This window comes from Musca domestica, unplaced genomic scaffold (genome assembly GCF_030504385.1).
Source record: "Musca domestica strain aabys unplaced genomic scaffold, Musca_domestica.polishedcontigs.V.1.1 1, whole genome shotgun sequence".
Lineage (NCBI taxonomy): Eukaryota > Metazoa > Arthropoda > Insecta > Diptera > Muscidae > Musca > Musca domestica.
Window position 1 is genome coordinate 17,902,622 of NW_026712114.1, and position 19,776 is coordinate 17,922,397.

Genomic DNA, 19,776 nt, shown 5'->3' on the forward strand with positions numbered 1-19,776 from the left:
ATTATTTGGTTCAAATGTCTACATATAGCTCAGGAAACCCAATATAATGTAGTGATTATTTGGTATACACGTCATCACATAATCTCAAAAGATATAATCTTTTTCTAGTGACTATTTGGTTCAAATGTCACCATATAGTCCCAAAAGAACTACTTAGTCAATATAGTCAAGGTCTACTGGTACTTCTCCTATGACAAGCCTATGTTAAATGTCCATAGGAAATTACATTGGTTGTGGTATACTTTTTCACTAGTACTAGCGACAATGTCACCAGTAAAACACTACAATTTTACTAAAGCTGCTCGCTGCAGGGTAGTTTCTTTTTTTTTTAACTACATATACATATAATAATCCATTTTGTTTTTTTTTTTAGTATTAATTCGTTATTGTTCTGCAAAAGTATTGCAAGTGCCAAACAAACATGAAAACTCATAATTGTAACATGTGTAGTGTTGTGAGTTAAATAATAAATAGTATGATTTGTTTAAAACTATTGCTTTTTATTCTACAAAGTAACAATTATTTTTCCCATTGTTTGCTATATATCTATATACCATGTGTGAAAATGGGTTTATGTATGTATGTATCTATTACGATTTTAGATTTGATGCTATTTGAAATGTACAATGTGTTGGTTAATAGTTAACAATTATTTTCAGTTTGATTTTAGGTAGGCTCTATTGTTTGAATAAAATGGAAGTTGATTTATATATCTAGTTTTCTTGTAAATAATAAAGACGAAAATAAAGACTGATAACAGTTACAATAAAATATAGTTTAACCTGATATTTAATGGAATGTTAAATATAAGAAATAGAAAGTGTTTTTGTTTTCACTAAAGAAAATATTAATTGTTTATAACAGTTACGTCGGAACCAAACTTTTTTTATACAGGTCTTCTCCGGCCATATGCCAGGAACACAGCAGCGGAAATGTTGCAGCAATACAAAACATGATTAGCAACCATACGTTCATATACGCCCTATGAAAAATTATACCCACCTGGCGAAGATGTAACGACACTCAAAGACAATTCGTCACAAATATTATATCGTTTATCGTACTGAGGCAGGAGAGATACAAACACCCAAGGTATAGGGAGGGAAATAGCGTGACCTTTCAGTTTGGTGGACCAATGATGTAGATTACTTTCGTAAGGACTAACATGATCAGGCATCAATCTTAGAGATCCTGAGATTATGTTATTATAAAGTGTTAAAATTTCGCCTGGACAGATTTCATATTACCGACTATTAAACTGTAACCTAGCTTCCCCTTATTCCATACCATATGTAAAAAGACTCCTACCATGCTCAGAACCCTGCAAAAGATAATAAATCTACGGCCAAGCATCCTATTCTCTTGTTCCCAACAATCTCATCTGTAGATGCCATTGTTTCCTTTTATAAGTTCATAAGCATTCCAAATATTACAATGAACATTTTATAATTTAAAGCACACCGATCCGACCTCAGAACCTTTAAAAAAATCTCCTAAATGTAAGAAGCTCCTGCTTTTTATATTTTCATGGCTAGGAAGTGAAAAAAATAAATTTGAAAAGCCTTTAGACGAATATTTGTCTTGGTAGACTACAACTATTAATACCCTCCACCATTTGTAAAGAACTTGCAAATTTGAAAAAAAATCCTCTAAGATTATCAATATTATCAGAATATCTGGTGGTAGAGATATATGGAGGCTATACGAAAAATTGGACCTATATAGCCAATTATCTGCCAGAGTAGGCGGTGCCTATTCCAAATTTCAAATATCTATTTTTAGATTATTCCGTTGAAGAAGGTACATTAATATGGGGGCTATATGAAAATGTGGACCTGTAAAGTCAATTATCGGCCAGAAATGGCTGATGAATAAGCTCGGAATGCTGCGCAGTCGACTGAACCACCGATTGATGAGACTTTCAAACCACTAACATGCTATTAGGTGTTAAAGAACCCTCTTACGCTGAACAAAAAGCGAGGTCCCTGGCAGGATATGACACTTAGAAACCGGATGCATGGTCAGGCAGCCCTTGAAGCTATCAAGTCAAGGGTCATAAAATCGACAGATAATCTTCATAGCAAGAGTGCCCTCTTTGAAATAGGTGAATTTATTAAGTTTTGTTGGAACAAAAACCACTCGAGGTGTTTCCCAGTCGATTGATCTACTGATTGGTAAGATTGTCATCGAAGAAAATGACAATAGGCTGCAAGGTATCTAAAATCATCTGGCCGGAAATTTGGAGAAGAAGTAAAAAATCTCCGGCCAGATGATTTTAGATACCTTGCAGCCTATTGTCATTTTCTTCGATGACAATCTTACCAATTAGTAGATTAATTGACTGGGAAACACGTCGAGTTGGTTTTGTTCCAACAAAACTTAATGAATTCACCTATTTCAAAGAGAGTATACTCTCAGCCAATTTTCGATTTTATAAAAATATTTTGACTTCTGTTGTAATTATTCAAACTCTTGACCCTCTATGGAGTGGGTTTTGAAAAAATGTTATAAATATTGCGACGTGCTAGGTCTAATAAAATTATCGGGATGTGTGAAATTTGAAGACATTTTTTAAGAGTTGTAATAATTCAAAATTTTGACCCATTGTGGGGTACTAGATGGAGTGGACCGATATTGTTCATTTTTGCACCTGACCTAGAACTGACGCAAATATTAAGATTTGCAAAGTTAGAGCAAAATTATAGATATTGGGATGTGTGAAATTCGAAGACAATCGGACTCTTGCATCACATTTTAGAAGAGCTGTAATTATTCAAAATTTTGACCCTTTGTGGGGAAGTACTTGATGGAGTGGACTGATATTGTCTATTTTCGCACCTAACATTGCACTGACGCAAATATTAGGATTTGCAAAGTCGGAGCAAAATCTGATTATCCTTTCTCTTTCTGTGCAGAAAATAAATTTTGTGAAAATTTCGACCTTTTGTGGGGGAGTTACTAGCCAGACTAGATCTGTAAAAGGGTTATCCTGGTTTGATAGTTCTATAGTCAAAACTAGACTTCTCATCCTAAATTAAAAAAAAAAAACAGTGAAAGATACAGAATTTAACATACAAATATAAACATATTCATTGAAAATACTACATATTACATAGGTAAAAATCTTATTATATTACAGCACTATTTTGCAGCGACATTTGTCACAATACAAGAGTATCATGAATTAACATGGAAATAATAGAAATAGGAGAAAAAATGCATAGTAACTTATGTATTAATTTTTTGCTCTACTAGAAGAGGGTAGTATAAAAACGAATTTATTAAATACTACATATAGAAATCTTATGGAACAGTGCAATACCAATTGTGAGTACAATGTTTTTAGATGATGATGACGAAAACGACGAAATATGAATATAAACAAGGCTTAATAATGACATTAGAAATTTTGTATAAATATAGAAAGAAATTGCTTAATAAAAATGAACTTAACACATACTTATAATTATAAAGATTTTAAAACAAATCCGCAATTAAATAATAATGTTTGTATAATATTTAACCTGAAAACACTGGGTCTTGTATACATGTTTGTCTCACGAAATATAATGAACGGCATATACAATGAGTTTTTCGCTACAAAACTAAATGTTTTGCCAATGAAATGTTAACTAACCTAAACATTAAACATAGGGCCATTAAAATGAAGAGTAAATCTAAGTTTGTTTTCTATGAAATGTAAAAGGCAATTTTTCTTTTTTAGCACAAATAAAACATATTCTAACATGGAATTATTTTGAAACATATAATCTGTGATGAGAAGACTAATCCAAAAACTAATGAAACAAATAATTATTTGGGTGTAAACTCACATTTCTGAAATGCCTTGAAATGGAAAAAAGGTATCACCCAATCAATGTGCCCGTATAGTATGTAGTGTAGGGAGGCAGGCAATCGATTAGTGTGGGGAAATGTAGGATAACGAACGACTTTCTTGCAGCTGTAGTTATAGGAGAGATAGAATACAATATTATTTAATACTACATAACTTAAAAATATTCAAAGGTATATAATAGATTCATCAAGTGTAAGTTTTGTATAGTTGAGGGAGTGAGACTGTGTGTGGTGTTGTTGGTTGTTTCTTTCTGCTTGTGTGTGTACATATATAGAAAAATAATACCTAGTTAAATTTTAAATGGTAATATCACCATATTCTTGAGACCATTTTTCATATGATGTTAAGCTTTGGGGGGCTACTGAGCGACGTATACGTTTCAATGAATTATGAAAATCATTTTCGGTTATTGGACGCATTGCACTTATATCCAAACATTTCACTTGTTCCACATTCAATTCTCGTATAGGCTCCAGGGCTGCATCTTTGGCTAGTGCAGTTAGATCTGAACCAGAATATCCTTCGGTGAGTTTTGCCAGACGCTTGAGGGCGTCTGTATCTAAGGGGCTACCTTGTTTTTGTAGCAGACGACGTAACAGCAGCTCACGTGTTTCCATATCGGGCAACGAGACATAGACACGTTTTGTGAATCGCCTGAGAGCGGCTTCGTCCAGCTCTTGTGGACGATTGGTGGCTGCCAAAACAACAATACGATCCCCATCGGGATTACCCGGCAGACCATCAAATTCTACAAGAAATTCAGTTTTTAAACGTCGCGATGCTTCATGTTCATTGCTGCTACGTTCCGATAGTAAAGAATCCACTTCATCAATGAATATAATCGATGGTTGCATTTCCCGGGCAACGGCAAATAGGGCTCGCACCAATTTTTCACCATCACCCACATATTTACTTGTTAATGAAGCTGCTGAAATATTCAAAAATGTTGCACTACATTCGGTGGCGACGGCTCGGGCCAATAACGTTTTGCCATTACCGGGCGGTCCAAACAGGAGTAAACCTTTTGCCGGGGCTCTTAGACCTATGAAAAAGAAAATATATCTTAATTTCGTTTAAGGAAAAATATAGTTAATTCGTTGGTAGTTATTAGTTGGTCTTAGTCTCTACCCTTTTCTGTACGGGTTGACTGTTTATACGGACGGTTCCAAAAATGGATGAAGTTCCCCGGTGCAGTTGTGTCCGGCCCTAATGCACTTGGTGATAAATGAATGATAATGGTAAGGGAACGTTACAAGAGAATGATGGGACATAGTCAGGCGGCCTTAAAACTATCAAATCAGGTGTCATTAAATCGAGTGATATTCTTAATTGCAGGCAAGTCTCCTTTAAACTATACGACTTCATTAAGCATTGTTGGTTCCTGGGACATAGGAATTAGCTTTGGGGTTACCAAAACTGACCAACCGATTGATGAGACAACCAAATCACCGATAAGCTATTATGTCAGCTGTTTAAAGAAGGACTCTCCGAAGTAGCTGGTGGGAGATGACACTTGGAAACTGGATTCCTGCTCAGGCAGCCTTTAAAGCTATCATGTCAAGTTCCATTGAACAGAGAGCAAGTCTTGTCTGGCAGAAACCCAACTTCAAAATAGCTTTGCTGGGTCCCAGGCTATTTTTATGTGAAATGAAATAACTGAAGAACTAGCTCGCAGTGATTTCCATTCAACTGATTAATCAAATCACCGATAAGCAATTGTCTCAGCTGTTTCGGGAGATGACATTTGAGAACTGGATGCATGATCAGGCAACCTTAATTTAAATGAACTGGCCAATAAACTGATATTCCGATGGATGAGACTTTCAAATCACAGATAAGCTATAATGTCATATGTTTCAATGTAGCTGGCAAGAGATGACACTTGGAAACTGGATACAATGTTAATAATGCCATCTGGTCGGGCAATCTCGAGTAGAAGAACCTTTTCTCTTCTATGGGTTAATCGATCTGATCTAAGAATCGCAATGGCTATATTGATTAGCCTCTGCATCATCAGCTATTCAGCCTGACTTTGGACACAATTTGAATATCAAAAAGAGGTAGAGACAATTGAACACCCAGGTTTACGTTTCTGTATTAACTTAAAGTCTACGGGGAAATAAAATTCTGTTGAATGGCCTCTTTGGCCTAAGTGGGACTAGATTTGAGAAACAAATCGCAAGTTATGAGAAAATCGTTCTTTGAATAGTTTTTACTCTCATACCATTCTGAACGTGTTGTGTAAGAATTATCCTGGTTTTTTAGCAGCCGAGGTTCTTCAGCTGCAATGGAGACAATTTTGCTTTTTAACGTAGCCACCGAGGTGAAATGGGCCTGATCCGTAAATATTATTTTTATGGAATTGGGGACATGGAAATGGTCCGGATTCAAGGACCCTATTAACAAAGGCTGGACGTTATTAATGAACTGTTTGACGGAACAGTTCTAATTTCTCAGGACGACTCAGAAGTGCTTATAGGCGACCTTAAAGTCCGACGACTTTAAAAACATAGGCGACCTTAAAACCATCTTTAGAGACGACCTTAAAGTCGTATCCTAAAAGACGTTAATTTACTTATTCTTGGAAGTTATCGAAGACAGTTTTGTCTTTAAAGTTATCTTTGTTGACGTCATTTAAGTTTATTTATAGACGAACTTTTAAGTCATATTATAGACGAACTTAAAGCCGTCTAAATAAATGACAAAGTCTTCTTTATATTGGAAAATCCTATGTACCCAATCTTATTGGGGAGGGTATAACCAATCAATTACAGGTATAACAATTTGAACGATTTAAAATGGTTTGGTGACCTTGATTGTATCCATAAGATTTATATTAACCCATAATTTCGCAGTTCCAATCCTCTCTTAAAGAAACACTTACCAGTAAATAATTCTGGTCGTACAGCTGGCAATATGACCATTTCTTGCAACGCCTGTTTGGCAACTTCTTGCCCAGCTATGTCAGACCATTCCACTTTGGCGCCACCTTCAACAATTTCATCCAATATAATTTGTACCAATTTCTGTTCAACACCCTTAACGCTGACAACCGGTGTACTGGCACCACTGTTCGATTGTCCACCACCCGAGCTGCCACCCCCAATGCCACTTATGGGTGTACGAGAACGTTGCGGTGGTGTATTTCGACCCGAGGACTGTAAAACAAGAATCATTTTTATTCTATAATTGTAATATTTATGATTTTATTCAAACTTACAAATTGCCTTCGAACAGCAGGCGGTGTAGCAGCGGTTTTAATCGGCTGACGCTGTGATACACCGGCTATTGCATTTTTTGAGCCCAAATTTCTTGGTAGGGTTTGTGATTTATTTACAACAGCTAGGTTGCCTGGACGTTTCGAGCTGACGGTAAGTTTGCGACCCGATGCTAAAAAATAGAAATATTAAAATGTTAGGAAATTAAACATAACAAAAATAATTGTAATAAAATAATAAATTTGAATTGTTAAGCAAAAGAAGCGACTGAAAATCAACACAAAAAGAAAAAAAACCAAACTAAGAATGTGCCCGAGTACATTTAAGGTGCATAAAATGTGATGATATGAGATATTTAAACGCTTTGCTATGCAATACAATGTAGCCGACTCGGATTATAAACGAAAATTGATAGATCAAATGTGGGTGCTTTTCCTTTTGGTTTTCGTTTTGAAAAATCCTGGATCAGGTGGCATGAGTTGTGTCATATTGAGTGAAAATAATAAATCTTACCTGTGGCAGAAGGCGACCCCGCATTAGATGAGGCGTTATTCGAGTTATAATTATTTCTGATATTGTGAGCAGCAATACTGCGTAATTTCGTGGTGTTATTAATACGCACCATGGGTATGGAACAACTTGCACCAGCGCTACCACCACTATTATTATTATTCGAGCTATTATATTCCATTTGCATTGGCTGTACAACTTGAACATTTTTTGTGGCCGCCGCCGCCTTGGAAGTTGTGGACGGTGTAGTGGTTTTTCTGTGTTTTAGATTTGAACGATTTCTTGTATTGTCTTGCTTTTTGTTTTGTTGTTCTTCCCTTAGATGTAATGCTTCCATACGCAACTGTTCATCACGCAATTCTATATGGGTATTGGTTCGTTTGGTTTTATGAACAACAGTACCATCAACAACATCATCATCATCATACATGACACAACCACAAAATGATGTATGATATATATAAAAAAATAACCAAAACAAAATAGAAAATAAAATATAGAACTTAACTCAAAAAAAATTAAAAAAGTGTTAACAAAAACAACGTCTAAAACAACAACAATCACATGCTAACTACCAGGACTCGTTTTGCCTATTCTTTTTATACTCACCCAAAAAGTGTAAACGATCCCTTGCCATAGAGAGATTTGTTTGCATTTTATCATGCAATCGCTGGGCTCGTTCCCAAACTTCACCACGTCCGCTCCAGCAGTCGACAGCAATGCCGTCTTCCAACTCTTTGATGCCCTTGCGATACAGTTCAATCGCCAATTCCTTGTGACCTGGAAAGCGGAAAAATTAAGAAAATAACAAAACATATTATTAATAGGGATACATTAATTTATTATTCATAAAATAATAATAATATGAGCAGAAATAGAAGCAAATGCAATATTGAACAAATGCTCCACAAAACTGACTCTACGCCTAAGTCCGCTTATTTTGTTCCTAACTTTTGCTAGAAAAACTCGTGTCCCAAGTAAATCTGAGATAAAAATTGCCGCAGTACTCATATACACTGGGCAGGAATATTTAATTCTTCCAATCATCAAAATTCTGATTTCTATGGTTGTACATCCTTTTCCTGCTATGTGTTCATTTCTCTCCATGTATATACCTCTTCTGTTTGCAAGGTGAACACTATGGACAACCACGCATCCAAAACCTAAACTAATACTCAAGTGTTATCAGTTCTCTAATATAGGTTAAATAAGTCTGGATAGACAAAACTCTCTTCCGCTCAAACAACTGCGTTTGCGGAAAGTTCTTAGCAATGTTATAGAGACCTGCTACAGCATGGATGGTGCCTCAAAAAATTTTCCGCTACCGGACTGATAGGTTGGGTAGTCATTTTGAGCGAAGTGGGCTTATGTCCGGCTACATTTGAAACAAAAAAAACAAGTAAGAAAGCTGTAAGTTCGGCCAGGCCGAACTTTGAATGCCCTCCACCATTGGGAACGAATTTTGCAATTCTCAAAAACAATAAAATCCGTTAAAAATTCTGTTAAAATCTTAAAAATACCGAATGTAGCTGTTATATAAGGGTCTATACGACGACATGGACCTGCATAGGTAACTTTTGTCATAAGCCATTACAATATTCATATGTGAAATTTAAAAAAAATCGGTGAATAATGTAGCTAAAATCATCAAAATACCGAATATCGGGAGGTCCCGTATATGAGGGCTATACTAAGACGTGGACCTGCACAGACAATTTTCTGTCATAGGCTGTAGTATCCATTACGAAATTCAAATACCAAATTTGAAACAATTCCGGTAAATAATGTCGCCAAAATCTTAAAAATACCGAAAATCGGGGGGTACGGTATATGGGGGCTATACGAAGACGTGGACCTACATGGCTCATTTTCTGTCTTAGGCTGTAGTATCCATTACGAAATTCAAATACCAAATTTGAAACAATTCCGGTGAATGATGTCGCTAAAATTAACAAAATACCGAATATCGAGAGGTACCGTTACATGGGGGCTACGAAGACGTGGACCTGCACATACAATTTTCAGTCCTATGTACTACAGCATACCATACCATTTCAAACTTCAAATACCAAATTTGAAATAATTCCATTATATGGGGGCTATACCCAAACGTGGCCTACATGGTCCATTTTCAATACCAAAAGTCCTGCAGTCCAAAAGGACGGACATCGCTAAATCGACATGGAAATTTATGCTGATCAAGAATATATATAAGTTAACGTTAACTTCTTTATTTCTGTTTCTGTTGCGCGTGCAAGTTCGATGGCACTTAAATATGCTTGCAAAATGCTTACAATGCATTCATGTCATTCATTCGTATAAACAACAGATAAATGCTTACATTTTAAGAAACCTAACTCTAAGAAATAATAAAATCAAAAGTGCTAACGTTGCACTAAATACATTGTCCAACAAAACTTAATTTTAAGAATAAAGGAAAAATAAAGTGAGTCCCATTTTGTCACTCGAAAAAGAACGTTATGTTTAATTGGCGCCCAACGAAAAATTAAAAGCACCCAAACGGCTGCAAAGTTAATAAAGGCACCTCATGAAGCTGCAAACTGTCAACTAAAAAAAAAAAAAAAAAGCACCCAAACGGCTGCAAAGTTAATAAAGGCACCTCATGAAGCTGCAAACTGTCAACTAAAAATTAAAGCACCCAAACGGCTGCAAATTAATAAAGGCACCTCATAAGCTGCAAACTGCTAACTAAAAACATCAAAACCTGTGGAAGAAGGCACCTCATAAAGCTGCGTACTGGTAACTAAAAACATCAATAACCTGTTGAAGAAGACACCCTATAAAGGCTGTAAATCAACACTAAATCCCCAAAAGCTGTGGGAAAAACTTGTGGAGTACGAGAGAGTCAACGACATCCAGCCGGCTCAAAAGATTGAAGACACCCCCTTAGTAGCGGAAGCAAAAAGGAATACGGAGAATCAACAGGAGACGGCATGCTCTACAAAGTTTTATTGTAAGTTTAGAAAGAAAAGTGATAGTGTTTAAGTGAAGAAAAAAAACTAAAAACATTGATAAAAACAAATTCCCTATTATTAATTTTGAAAAGTTAAAACAAAACAGACGGCATGCTCTATAAAGTTGTATTGTAAATTTAGAGATAAAAAGTGATAGCGTTTAAGAAAAAAAAAAAAACCCAAAAACTAAAAACATTGATAAAACAATTTTCCTATTATTAATTCTGAAAAGTTAAAACAAAACAAAATTGTAAAAATATAATTTGTGTTCTAAAAGGTTAACAACTAAATAGTGATCGTTTAAAATGTCCAACCCCAATAACCTCATCCGACCACCCATCCTTAACGTCAATAACTCCGACGGACAAAATAATAACGGACAGAATAATAATAACAATAATAGCGCAATAAATTCAGCAAACATGGAACAAACCATTGCCAGAATCTGTGCACAGCAATGCCAAATTGCCATAGCCCAATTTTTAAGACCTAGTTCAGACATAGCAGGCGAAGACGAAACTATCGACGTCAGATATAGAGAAAACTTGACAGATTTAGATAAAGTACCCGACGTAGTGAGAAGCTTGAGAGAATTTTCAGGAAAAGCATCGGAATTCAGCTCTTGGAAAAAGAGTGTCGAAAGGATCCTTAAGTTATACGAATCTACAAAAGGTACCCCAAAATACTTTGCCATCCTTAACACCATAAGGAATAAAATCAACGGTAATGCCGATGCGGCCTTAGAGTCTTACAATACACCCCTTAATTGGAGTAGTATTTCAAAGTGTCTAACGCTTCACTACGCAGATAAGCGTGATCTTACGACACTAGAATATCAAATGACAACCTTAATACAAGGTAACAACAGTATCCAAGATTTTTATCAAGAAGTGTATTCACACCTTACGCTTATTATGAACAAATTGTCATGTCTCGATGTAGGTAAAGAAGCTCTAGATATCCTAGCCCAAACTTATAGGGATAAAGCTTTAGACATTTTCATAAGAGGACTAAAAGGACAAATGTCAATTCATCTTGGCATGAAAGAACCGACGGATCTCCCACAAGCACTACAATTATGTCTCAAAATGGAAAATCAATTCGCTAGAGCACAATTTGCTAACTCACACAATCCAACAGTTAAAAATAATAGACTAAATTTTCAGAAACCACCCCATCCAAAAACTCATTTTCAAAATACGAATCAGATGCCATTTTACCCACAATTGGCATATTTGCCACAACACTCTGGTGTTCGACAAAATAATTCTAATCCTCCTATTTATCCTCGTAATAATTATAATCAACATAATTACCCCCAAAATCAAAATTTGCAACCACCAAGACCAACAGCACCAAAACCTCAGCCCAAGCCTGAGCCGATGGAAATAGATGCTTCCATGCAATCCCGAGCTGTTAACTACATGAATAGGCCAGCACAAAATAATAGATTTTATGGAAAGAGACCATCAGAACATTCTGACCAATTTAGGAGACCTGATAAGGCACAAAGAAATTTTCATGTAGACACAGATGAATTAGGTCCCACCGCTGAAGAATACGAAACAATGTTAGAGCAGTATGAAAATCAAGAACAATTATCTGATCTCAATGATTACATAAAAAATCAATATGATGTTCTTGACAACGATGACAAAGAAGATACACAAGAATTCGTAGATATTCATTTTTTAGATTAACGAATTCGTCCTTACCTTATTTTGAATGTAGGACGAATTCAGGGCAAATTCTTAAAATCTTGATTGATACGGGTTCAAATAAAAACTATATCCAACCTGGACTTATAAAAAATCCTTTAGAAAATAAAACCCCGTTTTTTGCAAACTCAGTAGGAGGAAAAACAGCAATAACACAACACACTTTTATTAATCTTTTTGACAAAAATTGTTGCCCTCTACAATTCTTCCTTTTACCAACCCTTAAATCTTTTGACGGAATTTTAGGAAACGATAGCTTAAAAAAATTATCTGCTGTCATTTATACGTCAAAAGACTACATGCTTATAGACAATAGAATAAAAGTGAAAATAAAGCAGAAATTATCTAGATCTGTGAACACTATCGACCTTAGGACAGACCATTTAACCCCACAAGAGAAACAAAAATTAGATCTAGTGATCCAAAGGCATAAATCACTCTTTGGGGAACCAAATCAAAAACTTACTTACACTACGACAGTAGTCGCCGATATTCAGACTACCAATGTCGAACCAGTTTATTCAAAATTTTATCCCTACCCTATGCATTTGAAAGGAGAAGTAGAAAAACAGATAAAGGAACTCCTCGATCAAGGTATAATTAGACCTTCACGGTCACCATACAATTCACCCATCTGGATCGTGCCAAAAAAATCGGATGCATCAGGCAAAGTGAAATACAGAATGGTGATAGACTATAGAAAATTAAATAAGGAGACAATTCGAGATAGATATCCCATCCCAGAAATAAATGAAATCCTACCACAAATAGGAAAAAATAAACTGTTTAGTGTATTAGATTTAAAAAGTGGATTTCACCAAATATTACTTAGGGAAAGTGATAGAGAAAAAACTGCCTTTTCTATTAATAATGCAAAATACGAATTCACTCGACTTCCATTTGGTTTGAAAAATGCTCCGTCCATATTCCAACGAGCCTTGGACGACATTCTTAGGGAGCACATTGGCAAAATATGTTTCATCTATATGGATGATATAATAATATTCGCAGAGGATGAAGATTCACATCTCAAGAATATTTCAACCATATTCGAGACATTAGAGAAAGCCAATATAAAGGTACAACTCGACAAATGTGAATTTTTGAAAAAAGAAGTTGAATTCCTAGGTTTCATAATATCCGATTCCGGTATAAAAACAAACCCAAAAAGGGTTGAAGCAATAGAAAAATTTCCACTTCCATTAACACTAAAAGACTTAAGATCATTTTTAGGACTTTGTAATTTCTACAGACGCTTTATTAGAGATTATGCCAAAATTTCTAAACCTCTGACAATATATTTAAGGGGGGAGGCAGGACGTGCGTCCAAATACGTTTCCAATAAAATGGCTATAGATCTCGATCAAGAAGCAGTAGAAGCTTTTAATAAATTAAAGAGAATATTGTCATCGGAAGACGTAATATTGGCATATCCCGATTTTAATAAAGAATTTGAACTTACTACGGACGCTTCGCACTATGCAATGGGCGCAGTGCTTTCACAAGATAATAAACCAATTGTATTTTTGTCTAAAACTTTCAAAAAGGAAGAGGAACATTATGCAACAAACGAAAAGGAGATGCTTGCAATTACTTGGGCTCTCAAATCCCTCAGAAACTACCTTTACGGTTCTGCCAAACTTAAAATTTATACCGATCACCTTCCACTGACATACGCATTGAATAATAAAACAGCTAATTTCAAGCTAAGAAGATGGAAAGCCTTCCTTGAGGAATTCAATTACGAATTACTATACAAACCCGGTAGTACAAATGTAGTTGCCGATACACTATCAAGACCTCCTAAAGAACCAGAAGAGATAAATGCTCTGACTTCGACCCAACACAGTCATGAAAGCTCATCTCATAATTTAATACAATACACTGACGCTCCGATAAACGCATTTAAGAATCAAATTCTCATCTCTTCAGAAGATGATGAACCATCTTATAAATTTGAAATTGTCTTTCCAACTTATCACAGACATACTATAAATGAACGAAATATTACACCAGAATTTCTCAGAGACATTTTGAAGAAATATTTAAACCCATCGGTAACAAACTGCTTAAAGACTAATGACGAAATCTTGGGAGTATTGCAAGAAGTGTTCCGTGATAATTTCACACAATACAAAGTCAAATATTCAAGACAAATGGTAACCGACTTGAAAAATGATGAAGACCAAGAAAACAAGATTATTGCTGAACATAATAGAGCACACCGAAATAGCGTAGAAAATAAAGCACAGTTATTGACAAAATACTACTTTCCCAGAATGCAAGCTAAAATTAAGAAAATAGTCGATCAATGTAAAGTTTGCAAAGAAAACAAATACGATAGACATCCTAATAAGATAGGCCTACAGGAAACACCTATCCCACAAAATCCTGGACAGATTGTTCACATAGACATTTACATAACCGAAAAGACATCCGTATTGACGGCTATAGACAAGTTTTCTAAATACGCTCAAGCAAAAATTCTGAAATCAAGATCAGCAGAAGACATTAAAGAACCACTTAGGGAATTAGTCATATCCTTTGGAATTCCTGAAATAATAGTTATCGACAACGAAAGATCTTTTAATTCCAAAGCAATAGTTTTCATGTTAGAAAATCAGTACAACATCAAATTGTTCAAAATCCCGCCGTACAGTAGTACTGTAAATGGGCAAATTGAGCGGTTTCACTCTACACTGTCAGAGATAATGCGATGTCTAAAAGCACAGAACTTACACAAATCCTTCTCAGAGCTTTTACATAGATCCATTTACGAATATAATAACACAATACACTCAAGCATTCAAAAGAAACCAGTTGAAGCATTTCTTGGAAAAAGGGCAAACATGAGTCAGGATGATATAGAGAAAGAAAGATCCGAAATTGCCCAAAGGCTTAAAGAAAAACAAGCAGAAGATATTAACTACCACAATAAGAAAAGGACTCAACCAAAAACCTATACGCCAGGAGAAATCATATTCGTAAAAGAGAATAGGAGACTTGGGACAAAGTTAAGTAAGGCATACAGACAAGAAATAGTAAAAGAAAACCAAAATACAACTGTTATTACAGAATCAGGAAAAACCGTACACAAAAACAATATCAGAAATTAAGAAATCAAATATTTTCAGATTTTTATTCGCCACGGCGACCGCCTATGTCAAGATTTTGGACTATACAAACTCTCAAATTGTTGCGTTTGATTCCGGTTTGGCAAAAATTCAAGATGGTAACTTCAGGATAATTCATATCATTGACATCGACAAATATCAAGAAACAATAAATTCCCTACAAAACATCCTTTCCCAGAACATAACCAAACACCATTTCCTTCATCCCTTCCTAACCCATGAGCTGATAGAGATTCAAGGATACTTGGACCGTTTGAAGCCAAACGTGAAAAATAAACGATCATTGAATTTTATAGGTTCAGCGTGGAAATGGATTGCTGGAAATCCAGACCACGATGATTTTGAAATAATAACTCAGAAAACTAATGAAGTTCTAGAAAACAATAATAAACAAGTTGTAATTAACAAATTGTCATTGAGAAAAATTAATGAGTTAACACAAATAACTAATGAAATAATAAAAAGTATAAATTACAGTGATGTAAACAGAGATAGATTAAGTTCAAAATTAAAATTTAAAATAGAAATATTAAAACAAGAAATTGTAAATATTCAATACGCTATCCATTGGGCAAAAATAGGAATTGTAAACTCATTCATACTTTCATCTGACGAGATAAATATTATTAAAAATATAATTGAAAAAGATTCAATACCGTTTGTTAATGTAGAAGAAATCTTTGAATTTGCTCAAATAAAAATCGCAACTAATAATCAATCTATCATTTATATTATTAGAATACCAATGACAGACAACAAAGTTTGTAATAGATTATTACTGAAACCTATAAAATTTGAGAAGTTCGTCAATAAATTAAAATCCGAAAATGTAATAATGTGCAAACAAGATTTAAAATTATACGGAATCAAGAGTGAATGCATGAAATACAATAATATAAGTATCTGTAATAGCATAAACTTAGAAGCTATAGAGAATAACACCTGTATTTCTAATTTGTTAAATAGCAAGACATCGAATTGCACGGTAACTGATAACAAAACAGTACCAACAGTTGAAGAAGTTTCTCCAGGGGTAATCCTGTTAAATAATTTCAATGAAACAATCCTAATAAATAATGTTGCACAAAGACTTATTGGATCGTATGTCATCCAATATAGCAACACTACACTAAGTATTTCCGACAAATCATATTCCTTTTTTGAAATAAGCCATATTCAACCATTACCGGCGATTCTGCAACCTAGGGAGTCTGTTCTCAGTATAGAAGAGACGCTCTCTTTAGAGTCAATTAAAGAAATTCAAATTAGTAACACAAAAGCCATAAATTTATTGGGAGGCAAATACGAGTGGGGTCAAACCACAAATTTTGGACTTACCTCCTTCGCGATAATATTGATAATCGTTTTCATTATAAGGTCCAAGATCTGCAAAAGGGGAAAAGAAATTATACTCACCCCGTCTATAGCAGATTCATGTCCGTATGACGCACGTAATCGTGTTCCTATGCCGGAAGTAGTGGAATTGCCGGGAATACGAAGAATTTCTCATATTCCCTATTTTTGACCGATCGAGGACGCTCGGTTTAAAGAGGGGAGGAGTTAACGTTAACTTCTTTATTTCTGTTTCTGTTGCGCGTGCAAGTTCGATGGCACTTAAATATGCTTGCAAAATGCTTACAATGCATTCATGTCATTCATTCGTATAAACAACAGATAAATGCTTACATTTTAAGAAACCTAACTCTAAGAAATAATAAAATCAAAAGTGCTAACGTTGCACTAAATACATTGTCCAACAAAACTTAATTTTAAGAATAAAGGAAAAATAAAGTGAGTCCCATTTTGTCACTCGAAAAAGAACGTTATGTTTAATTTATACTTTGCGGGGTCTAAAATGTATATTTCGAGGCGGTACAAACGAAATGACAAACTTAATATACCCTCCATACTATGGTGGAGGGTATAAAAACGGATGTAGCATGGACGACGACGATTATAACTGGAATGTTTTGTCAATTATTTCTGAGACTTTGAAGAACGAGTTTGTAATGTGCGGAAAGAATCAAATCATCCTTGATGTTCAAGCTCATAATCTACAGAGAATCTGGCTAGGTTTCAATCAAAGTATGTCATATAAAGGAGCACTTCTTTCACCAATTGTTTGGTCATAAGTGGTCCACGACAACATGTAACGCATGTTGTAATAGTTTAGTACATTAATAAGGGACTTTGTTAAAGAAAAGGGTACGAAAAAAGGAGGAGCAAGCCTAAACAAACCTTAGCATAACTCATGGGTATTTCTGCCTGTATTCAAATTATTATTGTTTCTTGAATAGAACAAAGTAAAACTTCTTTTAAAATTTCCTGAACTTTTATAATTAAAAATTAAATAGGAAACATTTTTATTATAAAATTGGCATGAGGCCCTTTTTGGAATAACTATGAACAGAAGGGCATGACGCATACTAAGATTTACTAATAACTTGGAATTCCCTAAACACGGACACTTTCAAATAGTTTGTTGGCATTCATCTACAGACTATCGATAAACATCTCATGATATAGACATATTCAATAACAAATATATCACGTCATCCATTCAATTTTTTCTTCGTACGAAACTGATGGCATCTAAAAATTATCAGATCCGGGTGCATGTAATAGAAATCCCCTTCTTACAATCTTCTCGAGCATGAATGACTCATAAGTACCAAACAATTGAAGCTACAATATTCAATTCACAATTTAGCGCAATAAAACAACAAAGACAAAGCGCCACATATAGGCAACAACAACAATAACCACGACAACATACTACTTACTACGTTCTAAAACTCACCTTCATTTTCTTCATCGATTTTCAAGGCCTTTGAAATGTATTCGAATGCTCGACGATGATGATGTTTTTGTTTGGCCAACAAAGGATCTCCTGGTCCGGGACCCGAGGCTCCAGCGCCTCCGGCACCAGTGTTATTCTTATTGAACATTTCCAATTGTTGTTGCGGATGACGTACTCTCGACCCTGGCAAGGGGTATGGGGCAATAGCTGTCGATGTTGACGAATTTGTGTGTGCCTGTTCTAACAGCTGATGTTTATCCTTGGACGAGACGGCCACCAAACTGGAATTTTGTGCACCTGATGAGGATCCAACAACAATTTCAATATTACATTCACGCTTATGCGGACGATAAATGACTTTTGTGCTCGCTCCGTAGATGTAGCGAAATATACAAAACAGCTGATAGATTAGCGTACGAAGTACGTTGAAAAGAAAGATGATAGGAAATGAAACCACATACAGATTTTGTTTATGTACGGAACTAAAGGGTGATCTGGTATTCATTGGAACATCATAGTCATCGGAATCATCATCCGGCGAGGAATTGGGTGAGCGTCGATTTGATGAGGTGGATGGCTTGACATCATCCAGTGCTACACTACATGTACTGGAAGTTTTACGATGCGACTGGCGTATGGGTGATTTGGTACTGCTGTTGTTACTGGCATTACCCGATGAGGAGGACGATGATGATTTGCTACGAACCATCGGATATTTTGTTGATTATTTCAAATTCTATTATCTTACACCAGGATGGGGTTTAGGCGTCATGAAAAAAGACCCCCACAAAAGCGTCAAGCAAAAAAATTTTCTTTCCAATTTCTTTCTGCAACCCCCGTTTTCATTTGCTGCGATTTCACACTAAAATCGTATGCACCACGACATTAGTAACAAAGATGTTTTATTTAATCGAGTTACTCTTCACCGTGATGTCTTCGTTTTTGTAAAAATAATTATTATTTAACAATTTTGTAATTGATCAAACTTCTTTTTTCACTTTGGCTAGTTGCTTTCTTTTTTAATATGTCATACTATGCTGCTGTTTATTTTTTGTCGTTATGTCAAACCCCCTTTTTTCAACCCTTATAAAAACAACAACTAGTGCTATGAAAATATCCAATATTTGTATATGTTTGGATGCCAGCCGGATATTTTGGCGCTTTAACAAAAACATTGCACAAATAAGACAATTTATCGTTTGTTGCGATAAAAAATTGTTGACTTACAGTTTATAATAGATAAATGTTGTGATTTGAACCCCTTGTGGTCTACTTACATATATTTTGTAGAAATGTTTGAATTAAATAGTTTAACATTAGAAATAATAGTACCGAATACTCTGTCAACAGCAAATACTTGCTCAACAAAATGCAACCCTGTCCGCAGATGACATATAAACGAGGGAGTTCGCAGTCGTTAAAATTTGACAGAGGTGCTCACACAGGGTAAATAAACAAATAGAGATATATAAAGATAGGATATTTTAGAAAAAACAGCTGAAACAAAAGTTATTTACTGAGGCGTTTAGAGAAGTTTGTTCCCCTCACCTCACGTATAGTTTCAT

The 19,776-nt window shown here is 35.2% G+C and overlaps 1 protein-coding gene across 3 annotated transcripts; it reads right to left on the bottom strand.

Moving 5' to 3' along the window:
- Positions 1-313: 313 nt before the first annotated feature.
- LOC101892299 (spastin) lies at positions 314-19,567 on the bottom strand. 3 transcript variants are annotated; one of them, XM_059119951.1, is made up of 7 exons: positions 19,489-19,567; positions 18,212-18,508; positions 8,194-8,364; positions 7,588-7,944; positions 7,077-7,246; positions 6,741-7,014; positions 314-4,898 (listed from the first exon to the last, which is right to left on the bottom strand). In XM_059119951.1, exons 1-7 carry the CDS (start codon positions 19,526-19,528, stop codon positions 4,153-4,155), a joined length of 2,055 nt encoding a protein of 684 aa, XP_058975934.1. In that variant the 5' UTR covers positions 19,529-19,567; the 3' UTR covers positions 314-4,152. The 3 variants fall into 3 exon arrangements, with proteins under 3 accessions (XP_058975934.1, XP_058975922.1, XP_058975927.1); XM_059119939.1 differs by lacking the exon at positions 19,489-19,567 and having other exon boundaries at positions 18,212-19,368; XM_059119944.1 differs by lacking the exons at positions 7,588-7,944; positions 19,489-19,567 and having other exon boundaries at positions 18,212-19,368.
- Between the last annotated feature and the right edge of the window lie 209 nt (positions 19,568-19,776).

Bases quoted from the DNA above. Each gene is read 5' to 3' on its own strand.
- LOC101892299 (XM_059119939.1), bottom strand. From the start codon at position 18,920: ATGGTTCGTAGCAAATCATCATCGTCCTCCTCATCGGGTAATGCCAGT. The intron at 7,945-8,193 runs GTGAGTATAAAA...ATACCCATATAG, and splicing joins GGATCGTTTACACTTTTTGG to AATTGCGTGATGAACAGTTG. The intron at 7,247-7,587 runs GTAAGATTTATT...TCTATTTTTTAG, and splicing joins GGGGTCGCCTTCTGCCACAG to CATCGGGTCGCAAACTTACC.